Here is a 16,751-nt window from a genome sequence, read left to right as displayed (position 1 = left end):
GCCCAGTAGGTGGCGATATGCATAAAGAAAGTGAATTGCCAAAAAAAAAAAGACTGTGAAAGTGAAAGTGGAGATTTATAGTAAAAAAGGATTTAAATATTGATCTGTTTCTCACCCACACCTATCATATCGCTTCTGAAGATATGGATTTAACCACTGGAGTCAAATGAATTACTTTTATGCTGCCTTTATGTACTTTTTGGATCTTCAAAGTTCTGACCCAACAAAGCTGATTTTCTAAAAATCTTTGTTTGTGTTCAGCAGAAGAAATTAAGTCATACACATCTGGGATGGCATGATGGTGAGTAAATGATGAGACAATTTTCATTTTTGGGTGAACTATCCCTTTCACATAAATAGTTAAGTTCATTCTATATGATCACAAAGTTAAGTGAACTTAATTACACAAGTTTTGAGATACCATTATTCAATTTAACTGAGGGAACAAGTTTGCTCAATCAATTAGGCTAAGTAAAGTCAACTTATTAGTTTTCATTGTGAGAAAATCAGCTTATGCAACAGATTAAATGGTTTGTCATAATCGTATTCCCCCAAATATTTTAAGACCACAAACATTCCATTCTTCTTTTTTTTTTACACACCGATATGTACAGCTACTGGTCACTCTTTTTCACTGTGCCGATCCCCAGAAGTAATATACCAATAAATTAATGATTTTAGATAAATCAAAACTTACAAATAAAATATTCAATAACATTCACTTGGTTGGCTTCAACCAAAAGTCTTGCAGCAATAGTGGATTGGGATGAATATCCTTTTCACATTTTTGAGATATTTCATTTATCTAGATTACGTAGACTTGAACTCTTTGTGCCAATTCTGAAGTCAAAATTCATAAGAATTCTCCACCATTGTTCAGATGCACTCTCATACATTTGAGCTGCCAAAAGGGTGAATCACGGCCAGACTTAACGAGGGCTAAAACTCACAGAGAGTTTTACAATCAGAATCCCTCCTCTTGTCATTTGGGGGTGAAAGTTTCAGAGAGGGTTGACGGAATTTAGCATGCAGCATTTATATGGATAGCAGGAACCTCAGATAGGATAGCAGTTTGTGTGATCTTGTGAAAATCAGATATATAGATAATAATGACACAGGGCTGGTAAGCGACGATACTTATTTACTGCCATGAAATTAGTCTGTCTGCTCAAGGAGGTAATCATGTTTCAAAAGATTCAGCATGTGCAGCTTTGTTAAACTGAACCTTTTTTAGCTTATTGATATTTATTGCATATGTCTGAACAGACTGGTGGTGTTGATAGCTTTTGGATCTGGATCTCATTGGTATTAACTTGAGCTGAAGGATAAGGATTCAGGCTAAATTGGAATAACATCTCTGTTGCTATAATTACTCAATTACTTAAAGGTGAAGTGTGTAATTTCTGTGCCAATAAACGGAATTCCAAACATAATAACTGTTTTCAAATGGGTTTCCCGAACACTCTCTTAGTCTTCCATTGGCTGGACAAACAGATAGTCCCACCCCAAACTCATGCCATTGATTGAGCCAATGTTGCTGTGTTGGGCTTGGCCAGGGTACTCAAACAAACAGAGCAATGTTTTGATAGCGCCACAGTTTTTATACTTTTTGGGGAAATAACACTGCCAATGGATTACTTATTGTTGTCTCTGCATATTAAGCAGGGATAAAAGTATTTTAACATCTGAAAAATTACACACTTTACCTTTAAACAGATACCAAGCCTGTAAAAAAAAGAAATGGTGTGCTACACCCAACTGGAAACTTCCGTTCCACAAATGCACTTTACATCTAAATTACATAAGAGAATACCACATAAAATTTAAGCATTGTCCATGATGAAACCATTTTTAGAAGACAGTTTGGAGGTGGCAGATCCCAAATAGGTCCATGTTGTTTTTGATTGTGGTGATGTTTAATGGAGATCATTCTGGCTTCACTGCATCCCATGTTCTTCCACAATGAGGCATCAATATTTGGTTTCATTAGACTTTCGAAAAGCTCCTCTTTAAAACACATTTTACCATCATGCTGTTCTGAGGTGAGAAGGAGATAATGGGTGTTTAAGTCTCATTTTGTGACATGGCTCATATCGTGATGGACTGCTGATTATTCACAATGTTTCTCACTCAAGGCTGTGATTGCGTTCCACTGGAGGAAAGTAGGCGGGTTCTCTCTTTGCCCGATCCCCTGCGCTGGAGTAAAACCCCACTCTCTCCACGATCCACCCATTCACAGCGATCGCTTCCGCCCTCTGAGCGGCGGGAGTTTTGTCTGGTTGGTGTTCTAGGAGGGCGAATGTTCTTCTCATCTGATATAGAGCAAGAACAATGCAAGGGAAGTATGGAAGCATGGTGGAATAATTTATGATTTGTGTGGTGGGGTCTTACCTGAAAGAGCTTGTACCAAGGGCTGATCGTGAGAACTGAGCAACTGGGCTTGAATCGTTTCAACAACTCTTCTAAACCTGCGACTTGGACCTAAAAACATACAAATTCACACAAGTAATGAAAAACCTTACTATATTTTTCTAGCTAAATTCTCTCCGCTTTGAAGAATTTGTGGATTTCCATTGTAATTGACAAATTATTCCCTAATCCTCACCAGAGACAATACAATTTCCTTTTCCCATTCTTCTTTAACATATAATCAGTGTTTTGTAGTAATGAACTACATTAAATTTGGATTTTGTAATCAGATTACAAAAATCAAGTACTTTTAATCAGACTAAATTACAATTTTTAATGGCGTAATCAGATTACAGTAACTTTTTATGGATTACGTTAACTAACAGTCTTGACCTGTAATGGGGGCGGGGGGGGGTGAGTCAGAGATATAAAAATAGCAAATTTGATTTCATGTGTATTAATGTACACATCAAAATATGCAATAAGTAATCAAAAAGTTATAAAATAAGATTACCCAAAAAGTGTAATCTAAAATGTTACTTTTCTAAATATACTTTTAGTTGTGTAATATGTAATCAGTACCAGATTACATTTCAAAAGTAAAGCAACTTACCCAATGCTGCGTATATGTTTATAAATTTAACTTTTTAAAAGTTACTAATATTTTGTATTTTAAATATGTAATACCGTTGCATGTATTCCGTTACTCCCCAACCCTGGAAGTAGTAAAACGTTGATTATGCTGGGTAAATAGCACTGAATTTGTGAATAAGGTGCAGTCTATAAGCCTAATTTACATAAAAATAAGGCGTGTTTGCACTGAAAAGACAGACTGATCGCACTGTGAATTCGGCAACAAGAGGATGAAAGTGCTCACCAAAATGCAAACCACTGCCCCCAGTGGCCGAAGCTGGAAGAGTCGTTGAGGTGAAATGTCCACAGGGTGGCACCAAAAGCGAGTTGTATTTTTAGTTGTAAATGATGTAATACAGTCAACAGAAATGCATATTTTATTAATCCTGCCCCCAAACCCCAGCCCTAAACCTAATAATGGAATTGTAGAGCAAAAAAATCAACCTCCGAATCTCGCTCACTATTGTTTAAGTGAACATGATTACTTACTGATTTCCACTGCCCAAGAATCCGTGTCTCGGAGATAATAGTAGCATCACAGGGAAATGTGTTCATGATTGAACTGATGCAAAAATGTCTGATGGGGGATGGTGCTTGTCAGTAATTCGACAGAATAGGTCAATTTTAGGGTACATGAACATTCAAAAGCAGCATGTCGATTTCCAGTGTGATCACGCTGGAAAAGAATGACAATTACTTAATCTAAATTCATATGGCGTTTACCAGATAGTGCCTGGTTAAACTGGAATGTGTGTGGTTAGTGATTAAGATGCACATTTTTACACTGAATTACCATGTGCAAAAGTAGCGCTACTGTTTAGTGGATTCACCCCATACTTTCAAAAAATAGCACAGCCAACACTGGCTTTAGAATTCAACTTACCTGATATTAGGCTAAAAGTAACACTGTAGATTCCAAACTCCTTCTGTCCATCCCTCTCTCTCTCTCTCTCCCTCTCCCGCTCTCTGTCCCCCTCAGAGAATGAGATGTCTACTTGGAATTTGACAGGTTTCTGGAAAACAGATGGACCTCCAGAAGACTTGTACTCTGCTCGAAAACTCGTCTGGGAGATTACGCTGTGACTGAGGGAGGGGATCTGAATACAAGACAAGAGCGATACCACAATAACAGAGCAGTGTGAAAAAGGAATTTAAATAATGGCACGGCTGTCTCTGTGAATAAGAAAAAACATAAAAATAGCAATACCATAAAATTGCTGAAAATGTGTGTAGATTTTCTGATCAGAATTCTGTCTATCCAAAAGTAATATGTATGCCTACTGATAATTTCACAGACAAAACGCCAACAACAAAGCGGAAGTTGTTTGTGGATATATACTTAATTTGCTACCAAGTGCCTAAAACAAAACTCTAAATATCTTACAAACTTGAATCTTTCAAAGAATATATTCCAAAGATGCCACTAACCTGACAAACGTCGCCAAATCCAGCGATTAATTCTTCCACAGAAGCACCTATTTTATCAACATAAAGTCTTGTAAACAAGACTTCTGTATGACAGATAACAAAAGCCAGCCATTCAGATTGGAACCAGACTGATTTCGCTTGCTGCGTCCGAATATCCATACTTCCCTATTATATAGTATGTCAATGGAGTAGTATGTCCGAATCCACAGTATTCATGAAGCAGTAAGCGAGAAGTACCCGGACAACTTACTATTTCCGCTGAGATTCTAAAATGCGGATCAACTGGACACTTTACGATCCCATAATCGCTCAGGAGTTGAGGCAACATCACGTTCAAAATGCTGGATTTAAAAGAACGGCAGTGAATCAGGAGTCAGATGGCTCTTCTCAACTCTATGTGCTATATATACCAAGATAATTGTTCCCTGTGCTTAAATGGGGCTTGTTTAACAAAACCTGAGCGGATAGTTTTTGCGGTTGTTGTTCTTACATCATATATTCAGGTCATGAGACAATGCCCACGTACTCGGATGTCCGAAATCTATTCATACTACTCGCATACATCCCAAATTTTTTTTTACTGTTTTGCTGGCAGATAAGTGCATCCTTCATCATGTACAGTACATACTGTGACAGCACGCGGTTTCGGACGCAACAACTGTGAATTCGGCAACAGTCGTTTGAAAGTTTTGCTGCTGAATTCAGTCTGTGCTCACCACAATCAAATCACTGCCCCCAGTGGCCGAAGCTGGAAGTGTTGTTGAACGCATGGGCATGTGTGAGATTCAGTTTCTAGGTGAAATGTCCACAGAGTGGCACGAAACTCAAACTCAAACCCCAGCCCTAAACCAAACCAACACTGGAGTAAACATTTTATTTTAAAATGAAAATGCAACCTCCGCTTCAACATCTGAACAATACACTCACAGAAAGGAATGCATGGACGATATCAGCTTTGATTGAACTAAGGGGTTTGTCTCTGATGACCACAAATATCTGCTCTTCTTTTTCCAGACTGATGAAATTCCCAAACCAAGACCTCTTGGCTAGCCTGCAGGACCACAAACACAGACAGAAAGAGAGACACTCAAATAATCTATATGACTCTGAGATGAAGCCCATTAAGAAAACTAGATTTGCATTCTGAAGGCAATGCCAGTGCTTGCAAGGCAGCCATAGAATAGTCTTAACATTTTAGATAAGCTTAGGTTTCAGGGTTTGATTCTGTGTAAATGAAACACAGCACACATCTTGTTCTCATTCAGCATGGTATGAGAGTCACTGTCCAGTGTAAAGTTGCCTATAAATGGCTAAAAACAGTATTTTGAAGGATGACAAGACCAACCACAATTAAGTTTACCAATGGATGTAAGAAAGAATACCAATCGTAATTCAGTATATAAATATTTTCATGACATTCTATCAATGAAAGTTGTTAGCTGCATCCAAATCACACACTTCTGCACTATTTTATGCTATTTTGAAGCATAAATAGTGTGAGTAGTGTTCACACTGAAGATACATCGAAAAGAAGAGTCCTACGAGTGTCTGAATTGTGTACTTTTTCAACCAAAAAACAAAACAAAGTATGTAATGTTGAACGCTACGTAGCGGAAGGGGAGGAGTTACCTGGTCATAATGCTAGCCTGACAAAACAATTGTAATCAATGGTGAACGTTACAACTAGAGAAAATTCTGTGAAGAAAGCACCTTACAAATGTAAGTTTATTGCTTTACCATCACACATCACTGTGTGAATATGTACATTATGGAAGATATAAGTGTGGACTGAGGTTGGCTAACGTGCTAAAGTTAGGGGCGTAACATTGTGTGTTTGAAATGTCCCTTCCATCAGCTGAAAAACGGTAAATGCTTCCGTGAAGTAAAAACAGTTAATGTTCCATTTGAGATGAAACTACATTTAGTGTACAGTGTATATAATGCGTCATATGAGACACCGCTAATGAGAGATTTGTAAACTTTAATCTTAAATTGAATTACAGAAGTTTGATTAGAATAAACCCTAACCAGCATTTTTAAGAAATATCAATCCAGTGCTGCCTTGCAAGCTTTATGTTACTATTGTTGTATATTTGGCAAATACTGCTTACTCTGGACTTGATTCTGGAGTTAAACTGGACATGTCCTCTGAAGTTGGCACTATTGGAGAGGATAAAGCAAGATTTACACCTATAATACTGAATTAATTCATACATTGACAGTAATAATCCATACAATTCAGTAATTGGACAACTCTATAGAAAAGATACTGCGGCCCACCCTGTAACTTGCGTCGATGGAATCGCGGTGACCCCAACAGGTTGTTCTTCAATGAGTTGAGGCGTGTCTTCCAATGGGCAGAGCTACTGGCAGCCATGCCCCCGCCTCCTCCTGGACTAGAGGGTGGGGTCAAGGAGAGTGAGCCGACACCCACACCTCCTCCCTCGGCTCGGGAAGAAGAAGGGGAAGAGGAGGAAGAACAGGGTGGGGTAGCGGTGGGGGGGTGGGGGTGATGCACTGGGGTACCCAGGGGGGTAGGCAGGGGAGAGCCCTGAGGGGTGACCTGAGACATGGGATACAAGCTTTTAGTCACCGACTTTAGCACCGCAGAGGGAGAAGGAAAGAACAGGAAGCGGGGAAAGGGTGACAAGAGCGGGGAAGGGGAGGGAGAGCGAGAGGTGGAGGCGGGCAGGGGTAGGGACTTCATGGACTGGAGTAGGGGGCGGTCAGGGGGGGTTTTGGATGGAAGCGTCTGAGTTTTGGGTTCATGCGATCGATTGGGACGAGGGGTGGTGCTGCCACTTCCTGCTCTGGTGGCGGCAGCAACCTCTGATTCACTGAAGGTAAAGACAGGGCTCTGATTGGATGAATAGAAGAAGCAGGATGGAAGAGTGAAGGGCGTGGCAGACGGAGAGAGAAATACGAGTGAAAATGAGCAATGGCAGGTGATACAGCTTTCAGTGCACAGTGATGGTGTATGGAGAGTGCTCTGACTGGACATGTGTACATGTTTGTGTGTGTCTCTGTGATTGACTCGTGTGTTCATGTTAACTTAAATATCACAATTGTCAAAATTTAAGTTTTCTCACAGAAAATGTCACAGAATGTCATAATACTTCAGAGCCACAACAAAGATATGAGTAAGGGGTAGGACCAAAATCAGTAACAGTATAACAGTATATATCACAATCTAGTTACTTAAAATGAAAAGCAAAAGACTCATAACAGTAAAACTTAAATTACAAAAGAGATAGTTCTGACTCTAAATTCTGATTGGATGGGTAGTATTTGAAGCTGTTGTAAAAGTCTATATTAATGTGATGAGTTGTGACATTGCAAGCAACTAAAAAACTTGCACGTTAAACGGGTCACACACTGGATGCATCTAGCAGACGACATGGCGCGTTCTAAAATTCGAAACAACTGTTTTTTATGCATGTATGCACACCGTCGCAGCCACTCAGCATCTGTCGGAGGTGCTCATCTACGACTATGAAAGCTGCTCAAAGTTCTGCAGTGCCACTCAAATAGTTTCTAATTCAGTTCGATCCAAATCATTATCAAACAACGATTATTTACTTTAGCCATGACTGGATGTTACATTATGTATATGTATCTTTCATAGAGCCTACACAATGTAATTTCAGTTACAAGTATGCCTTTTTGTGGTTTGATAGCTTGAAGCCCATTCAAGGCTACATCCAGAGAAAATGCATAATAAACGTTGTCATTTCATACACTGGTTTCATACACTAACCTGCAAATTCATCAATGTCACATTCTTGAAGAAGTACAAAAACCTTTGTAACTTTTGTGTGTACTGTGACTAGATTCACAACTTTGGACTGCCACCTGCAGCGAATCGATGTGTGCTGTGTGCGATACGATAGACGCGCTGCTTTTCATCCAATGTGCGACCAGCTTTACACCCCATACTAACAAGTTAGTCCTTGTCTTGACTTGTTTGGGACACATTCTGCTCTTTATTTTTGCTTTACTATTGCTCTCACGGGTAATGAAAAGCAGTCCTGCCCAGTATCTACTACGGTATTTAACAGTACAGCAATATCTCTAACGGTTTACACATTTTTACCTTCATAAAGCATACAGTATATCGTCATATCGTTCAGCCCTAAGCAAAGATATAACAGGCTTTTGGAAAATTATCCAGCAAGCTATCAACTCTCATAAGATGTGGTTTCAACCATGTGTTTTTCTGCACATTTTGAGATATCGCAAAAAAAGTTTTTAAAATGCACAAAAAATGAATACACTTGCTTGAGGAGGATAAATTTCTTTTTGTTGTTGTTGATTTTCCCCCTTTTTCTCCCAATTTGGAATGGCCAATTCCCAATGTGCTTTTTTTTAAGTCCTCATGGTCACATAATGATTCACCTCAGTCCGGGTGGCGGAGGACAAATCCCAGTTGCCTCCGCGTCTGAGATCGTCAGCCCACGCATCTTATCACGTGGCTTGTTGAGCGCGTTTCCATGGAGACACAGCACGTGTGGAGGCTTCACTCCACCCACCGCGGCATCCACGCTCAACTCACCACGTGCCCCACCGAGAACGAACCACATTATAGCAATCACGAGGAGGTTACCCCATGTGACTCTACCCTCCCTAGCAACCGGGCCAATTTGGTTGCTTAGGAGACCTGGCTGGAGTCACTCAGCACGCCCTGGGATTTGAGCTAGCGAACTGCAGGGGTGGTAGCCAGCGTCTTTACCACTGAGCTACCCAGGCCCCCAAGGAGGATACATTTTTTAATTGTAAAGAAGTGTAAAGAAGACATGCGCATTAACAGCTATGGAAGCCCAATTACCAAATATATTCCTACAGAATTTACATAGGAATACTGATGCACATCAGAAAAGTCATCTGATTTTGCCTCAACAAACCATGCGAATATATAATTTGCTCAGTTATTCTGAACCCCCAAGTAATTCATTACATTTAATAAAAGAGTCTCAGTGGCTTCAACTTCCATTTTCTTAAACACATGTTTTTTCAACCTAGATTGAAACATAGCTACTGTAACCACCCAAAAATGGAAAGTGAATCAGGGTGAATAAATAATGACAGAATTTAAATTTTGGGGTGAACTATCCCTTTAATAAAAACAAAACAAAAGGCTAACAGGCACTTACCCTGGGACTACTCAGAGGACTAGGAGACAGGCCAGTTGACGCTCCACTAACAGATCGAGATCTGTGCAGGAGTGAGAACGAGTCAAGAGTCAGTAGTAGCAACTCAACATGAACAAAGTTTCATAGAAATGTGAATATGGCTGTCTGCATGAGTACCTTTGGCTGTGACATGAGGTATCCAAAACTCTGCGTGGGGGTGTGGGAGAGCCCTGCTCTGTTACACTCAACACCTCCAGACTCTTTCTCTCTGGTCGGCAACGGCCATGGCGGGTTAACATAGGTGAGTCTACCCTCTTCCGTGGAGGGTCTGTATATGAAAAAACCAGCACACTGAGTATGCATGAAGGCTATATGGTTTTCAAGTAAGGTTTCAACTATTTTACCACTTGTTGGCTGAATTGCTCGGTCTGAACTAAGGGTTGCACAATGACTTTTATTTTGTTTTTATTTTAAATAGTCGACTAGTAGACCCCATTAGTCGAGTCAAATTTGACTAGTAGTGATGTCATTCCACACCCAAACCACCGCACACCCGACCAAAACAGAAATAGCACTACACTACATGTACAACACTAAAGTACACAATAGATAGATCTACGTCACTACAATGTAATGGGTTTAAGCTAGTTATACAGTATATATTAACAAAAATACCAGGCTAGACTGTGCCTGGGTTCCTATATTTTACCATAGTAGTTTGACTGATAGTCTGAGTGTTGTTTTGTTTGTGAACGGATCGAATGAAATAAACATCAACCATAACGTTATCTCTTTGTAAGAACCTTTTTATTAGAAGTGTGTCACAATAGGTATTAACATAGCTAAAAGTTATCAAAAGTGTCTGAACATATTTAGCTTAGTCTGGACTACTTGTAACTGCAGGCGGTTCCCCGTACACTTGCAGGCGCTTATTTGATTGGTTTCAGGCGGTCACGGGATCAATGGGGATGCATTCTGTCATGTCAGTAGTGGAATCCAACTTGAAGCGCTTTTCTAAACTGTTGCCAAATTGTGTTCTTGAAATTGCAAACAGCATCAAAGTCAGATGTCCTAACACACAAAGCTGACAATCGGGATGTATTCCGTCAGGTCATCGGACTCCAACTTAAAGTGCTTTTCTAACTGTCACCGAATTGTGTTCTTGAAGGAGCGAACAGAATCCAAGTCAGCACAACACTAGAATTTTGTTTATATATGAAGGCCAATTTGCATAAATTGCAAGTTACCTATGCATGTTTGTCATCTATGCCAGCAGCCACTGAAGCTAAGCAGGGTTGAGCCTGGTCAGTACCTGGATGGAAGACCTCATGGGGAAAACTAAGGTTGATGCTGGAAGATGTGTTAGTGAGGCCAGCAGCGGGTGCTCACCCTGTGGTCTTTGTGGGTCCTAACGCCCCAGTGTAGTGACGAGGACACTAAAAGACATTGTCTTTCAGATGAAATATTAAACCGAGGTCCTGACTATCTGTGGTCATTAAAAAAAATCCCAGGGCAATCCCTACTTAACTTCAGGCTGACTGTGGCAATTCGTTAGTTTTCTGTGCAACCCCTAGTCCGAACCAAAGTTCGATTCCACCCCCCTTCCCATGCCCCCGATCTCTTTTCACATTGTATTTTTGGGTCTGAACCTTGGTATGCTTGCATCATCAATGTGAGTACCACTGTGAGTACTAGCGGTAGCTGTTTACCACTGTTCCTAGGCAAGAATGAAAAACAAGAAGATGCTTGTTTCACTAATTAATTCATGTTTTTGTCCCTTTTGATTCACCACCAAAATGTTACATACACTTCTGCACTTGCGTCTGTCTGCTGTGAAAGCATTTCAAGAGATGTAAAGAATGAAAGCAGATCGCTAAATGCAAAGATGCAAATGATAAATCATCAACAGCGGTTCACTTTCAGATTGAGTACATATCAACCTCGCACCATATCGAATTTCACATTAACCGTACCCCAGACCATCTTTTCAAGTGGACATTGTTGCGGTTTCGTTGGTGCACACTTGAGTAAAGAAAACCACCCAGAGGACAAAAACATTTTGCTCAGAGATTGCTCTTTCAAAGCTCAGTCATTCTCAATAATGTTTCATTGAAGTATATCAACTTTAGGTGCTTTTCCACCATCGGGCCGAGTGGTTCTCAATGCCAAACCGTGCTGTTCCGTGCTGATCCAGGCCATTTGGCATGGTTACAGTGTCTTTTTCCACAGTGGTGCTTGAATATATGTAACAAATACGTCAGTTGACGACAGCATGAGAGGTAAACATTGGAGTGAGGGCACTATGGAAGATGATCGCATATTCCGTTTTTTTATATTCCTGTTTTCCCCCGTTTTTCTTCTGCAAAAGCACAGGAAAGACATGTCCCATGTTGCAAAATGGAAAGCAAAGAGAAAAAGGCGAGAGGTTTACCATCATTTGGACATCCAAACTAGCTAAAAAGGACATTTATTGAGTGAGTTAGTTTAATCTACCTCACTGATGAAAAAGGCGTGTAGAAAAATAACGTACTATACTAGTTAAACCATCATAAAATAACGAAGATACACCAAATGTACCCTATATTCCCATAGCAAACTTTGCCAGCTACCTAGAAACAATTGGCAATGGCAAATTGACAACAGTGAGTCGCCACGTACTAAAGCCATTCCACCAGCACCATTGAGAACGGTTAACCCTTTGAGCTCTGAAGGTGTTTTTAAAACTTTCCTGTTTCAGTGGCGTACCCAAAATTAAAGGCTTATAACTCAACAAAACAAACAAACCAATAAATAAATAAATAAATAAAAGTGTTTGGTATCATTGTAAAGAAAACTTTTAATTTTTTTAAATTATATAGATTATGATACATTCTGAGACTCTCAGCCTAAGAAGCTGCTGAAACAAATCACAAAAAACTTGAGCCAAAAATGTACTTTTTTCTTTTCTTTTTTTACATTATATATCTCTGGGTGTAAATAAGGTAGCTCCGAAAAACCTCTTGATTTGTTCCCAATCATTTTTTTTGTGTTGATATGACAAAGCAATTAAAAGTTCTAGTGTTAAAAAATAATTTATCCTAGTGAACAAAAACATCTCCAAACAAATAAAACATAATAATCGTACATAAGAACTAAATACACATGCAAACACAGCAATGACTAAAGGTATGCATAGCATACACACATGGTTTCATTAATGAGATTTTACAGAATGAGTACCATTTGACTCAATCAGTCTGTATCATTGAGTGACAAGTTTGTGTCATGTACTTGGTGCCATCTCCTGGTGGCCATATGTAACATTGTGCATCGTGTGGATTATCTAAGGCAAGTCAAGTCATTTTTATTTATACAGAGCTTTTCACAACACACATCGTTTCAAAGCAGCTTTACAGAAAATCATGCATTAACAGAAAATGATGACGTAATATCTATAAAGTCTTACAGTCATCATTGTGTAGTTTGATTAAATGTGATTGTAAATTGTGTATAAAAATTAAGTAAATAATTAAATAATTATTGTATTTACAACTCCTGTGAGCAAGCTGAATGCGACTGTGGCAAGGAACACAAAACTCCATAAGATGTTGGTTAATGGAGAAAAATAACCTTGGGAGAGACCAGGCTCACTGTGGGTGCCAGTTCCCTTCTGGCTAAACATCATGAATATAATGCCAATATTACTTATGTGCAGTGCAAGTCATGGTTTAAAATTAGTAAACTAAGTACGTGTTAAGGGCCAGTGCTTAAACAAAGATTTTGTATGAACTGTAAGATTAATGACTAATGTCTTTGAAGTTCATCCTGGATTAACTGCAGAAGTTCACACAGATTCATTGTCCTTTGTTAGTTGGCTGATGAAGGCTTCTGTTGGCAATTAATTGATAGTCTATTTATTCCATTTTAAGAGTGTAGTCCATCAAAAGACCAAGGTGATGCAGGCAAAGATCAATGAGGTTCATCGCAGTTTAACCGGCAGGTCATTTCGGTGAGGTCTATCTGTTTATTTATTTTCTCCCCTTTTCTCTCCAATTTAGAATGCCCAATTCCCAATGCGCTCTAAGTCCTCGTGGTGGCGTAGTGACTCGCCTCAATCCGGGTGGCGGAGGACGAATCTCATTTGCCTCCACGTCTGAGACAGTCAGTCCGCGCATCTTATCACGTGGCTTGTTGAGTGCGTTACTGTGGAAAAACACAGTGCGTGTGGAGGCTTCACACTATTCTCCACGGCATCCACACACAACTCACCACGTGCCCCACCTAGAGCGAGAACCACATTATAGTGACCACGAGGAGGTTACCCCATGTGACTCTACCCTCCCTAGCAACCGGCCAATTTGGTTGCTTAGGAGACCTGGCTGGAGTCACTCAGCACGCCCTGGGATTTGAACCCGTGAATTCCAGGGGTGGTAGTCAGCGTCTTAACTCACTGAGCTACCCAGGCCCCCTGGTGAGGTCTATCCTAAGTCCAAGGTTCACGCAGTGGCATATGAAGTATCTCATGTCTTATGGTAGGAGTTGGCATCAGTTCATCCTCTGAAGTGCTGTGTTTCCCAACCTTTTTTCTGACACGGCACACTGTTTACGAAGAAACAATACCATGGCACACCACTATCAAGTCACGTAGGTATGCTGTGTAAGAGCACTAATTGGATAATGAAAAAACAACAAATTTGCATATTTTATAATTTGTAGATTTATTCTTGCAAATTAATTCTTGCAATGTCACAGCAAATTAAGGAATGCAAACTCATGAAGGGCAAAAAAGTTTTGAGAATCACTGGTCCATGAACATTTTTCCAGGGATATTTGTTTTTAAAGAATTAGCTAAAAGCACCAATTCTAGCGATTTTAATGATTCAAGTAAAGCAAATTAACTGCACAATTGTGTAGAATTAGCTGCAAAAATAAAGGGTGTTTTGGTGTGCTTCTGTGTCACAAATTTGTTCAGTTTTATTAACTGATTAGTTCAGTGACCCTTTTGTAGATGCCACTAGGTGGCAACAAATGAGCATCTTATGTGGTATGAGCGAGTCATTTATTGTTTTATTTATTTATTTATTTTTTCTCCCATTTTCTCCCCAATTTAGCATGCCCAATTCCCAGTGTGCATAGTGACTCGCCTCAATCCAGGTGGCAGAGGACGAATCTTAGTTGCCTGCACGTCTGAGACCGTCAATCTGCGCATCTTATCAGGTGGCTTGTTGAGCGCATTGTCGTGGAGACCTAGCGCGTGTGGAGGCTTCATGCCCCTCTCATTCAGTTGGTTGGTACACGTCCCAGGTCATTTAGCTTGTTTACAAATGAGAAGTTTCACGAGTGCCTCTTCTTTAGAGTTCACGCTCCATTCCTGTCAAACACAGATTCATTGTGCACGTGCTGCTGTAGCTCTAACCAATCAAGTGATCTGCATCAGTAGAACTGTGGTTGCCAAGCACGCGATTGACTACTGCTGTAATCAATGAAGTGGATTCCGACCCCCGATAATTTTTTCTATTTTTATTTATGCATTTATTTATTTTGTGGAATTTGATAATTTTCCAGGGCACACCTGTCTAGTGTGCTGCGCCACAGTGGTTGGGAAACACTGATCTAATGATCTATGTATCCGATCACCTTGTGTTTGGGCTTGTTTAAATGATAATTGCATCTTCTAAGTAATGGTATGTGATATTTTATGCTCTGTTTATAAGCGAAAACGCAGCATATAAGCAACACCTCTTCACATGAAACATAAATGTCAAAGAAATATACTTAGCTATTACTTGCTATATTTTTGTCTGTGAGTTAAAGAAATTCGCTAGTTGTATTCTACTCTTTAAGAGCTTTCCAGTGACATATGACACATGGCTATTTGATGAATTTGATATTTTTACTGATTGCAAAAATATGGACAGTGCACATTTTTTTGTTTTAATTAATAATCAAAACATAACACTTCTGATTTGTCTGCAAATTGCAAAGCACTTGTTCAGTTTTGGTCATAATGCCTATATGCATTCTAAAGTAGAGCTTCTTAGCTTTAAAATGATACCTATTTTGTGTTGGTCAACACTGTAGTTATTAAAATTTTGTCAATTTGTTTTTCTCATGGTCCCATCCAAGCTTAAAGGGTTAGAATGGTTTGTAATCGTGCCAAACCGTGCTTAAGTGGAAATGCTAATGGAACCATTCCTACCGTGCTCAGAAACGTTCAGCCCATTGGTGAAAAAGCGGCTAATGTCTGTGATGTTTCTTCTAAAATTATTTTAGAAGAATAAAAACAGAAACAAAGCAGACAATAGTTGCATACAGTAAGTGTATAGTTGCAGACTTTGGTTTCTTGGACAATCTGAGCACAGTTTGAGACATTGTTGAGATCTCTTCTGAAACTCTAGATTAGACACATGAGAAACATCTGAAAAGCAGGAGACTCCTGCTCTCCACTTAATCTCACTGGTGTCATAGAGGAACAATTGAGACATTAAAAATATCTTTTTTTTTTTTTTCTTTGCTATGAGCACTTTCAAACCATCCAAACAAAACAAACACTGACGTCAGATGGAATCGAATCTGAACCAAAATCTCTAGAGTGAAAGCACTCTCTAAACTCTGGCACAAACAATGCTCTTCATCTCCAACCAATTTCGTAGACCAAGAAATAGTAACTGAAAGAGACTGACTGCTAGCAGTAAAACTGTCAAAACCAGAGCAGATTCTGGAAGGCACAAGCTGTTGGGTTGTCTTAATGGACACTCCAGGGAAAAGACACCTACCAACATCGTTTCTGGGAGGAAGATCCTCATCCTCATAGCTGGGATAGCGCACTTTACGATCCAGCAAGAGATAATAGATCATCTTCTCCTGGTTATCTCTGAGAGAGAATGACAGACAATGTTACAGATTAACAAGATTTTTACAAATTCCAATGAAAAATGTGAGTGGTGCTAACTCTTGCAAAACTTCCAAATCATGGTTACACATGGTTACCAACAACTGAAGTGAATGGGGCCAGTTCATGTATTTAAAATTTTATGAACTGGCCCCATTCACACTGTAAGTCCCTTACTGTAACCGCAATTTTGGCTTTTTTTTTTTTTTTTTTGTGGTAATCTTTTTGCATTTTTGTGGTAATCAACATAATGCCACAAATGCTGTACTGAACCAGAATTT

The 16,751-nt window shown here is 39.6% G+C and overlaps 1 protein-coding gene across 1 annotated transcript in view; it reads right to left on the bottom strand.

Annotated features, from left to right (window-relative positions):
- Positions 1-230: 230 nt before the first annotated feature.
- Positions 231-16,751, bottom strand: part of brsk1a (BR serine/threonine kinase 1a) — a 29,906-nt gene continuing 13,385 nt past the window's right edge. The window contains exons 11-20 of the mRNA XM_051667223.1: positions 16,355-16,452; positions 9,777-9,927; positions 9,621-9,681; positions 6,751-7,033; positions 6,582-6,630; positions 5,398-5,521; positions 3,926-4,139; positions 2,392-2,481; positions 2,131-2,312; positions 231-2,037 (exon numbers count right to left, since the gene is read on the bottom strand). Of these exons, the coding sequence (XP_051523183.1) occupies positions 2,131-2,312; positions 2,392-2,481; positions 3,926-4,139; positions 5,398-5,521; positions 6,582-6,630; positions 6,751-7,033; positions 9,621-9,681; positions 9,777-9,927; positions 16,355-16,452 (1,252 nt within the window). The 3' untranslated portion in view covers positions 231-2,037. The remainder of the gene's footprint in view (positions 2,038-2,130; positions 2,313-2,391; positions 2,482-3,925; positions 4,140-5,397; positions 5,522-6,581; positions 6,631-6,750; positions 7,034-9,620; positions 9,682-9,776; positions 9,928-16,354; positions 16,453-16,751) is intronic.

This window comes from Myxocyprinus asiaticus, chromosome 32, assembly GCF_019703515.2.
Source record: "Myxocyprinus asiaticus isolate MX2 ecotype Aquarium Trade chromosome 32, UBuf_Myxa_2, whole genome shotgun sequence".
Classification (NCBI taxonomy): Eukaryota; Metazoa; Chordata; class Actinopteri; order Cypriniformes; family Catostomidae; genus Myxocyprinus; species Myxocyprinus asiaticus.
Note: the sequence above shows the minus strand (reverse complement) of the source record. Positions and strands in the feature narration are given on the sequence as shown.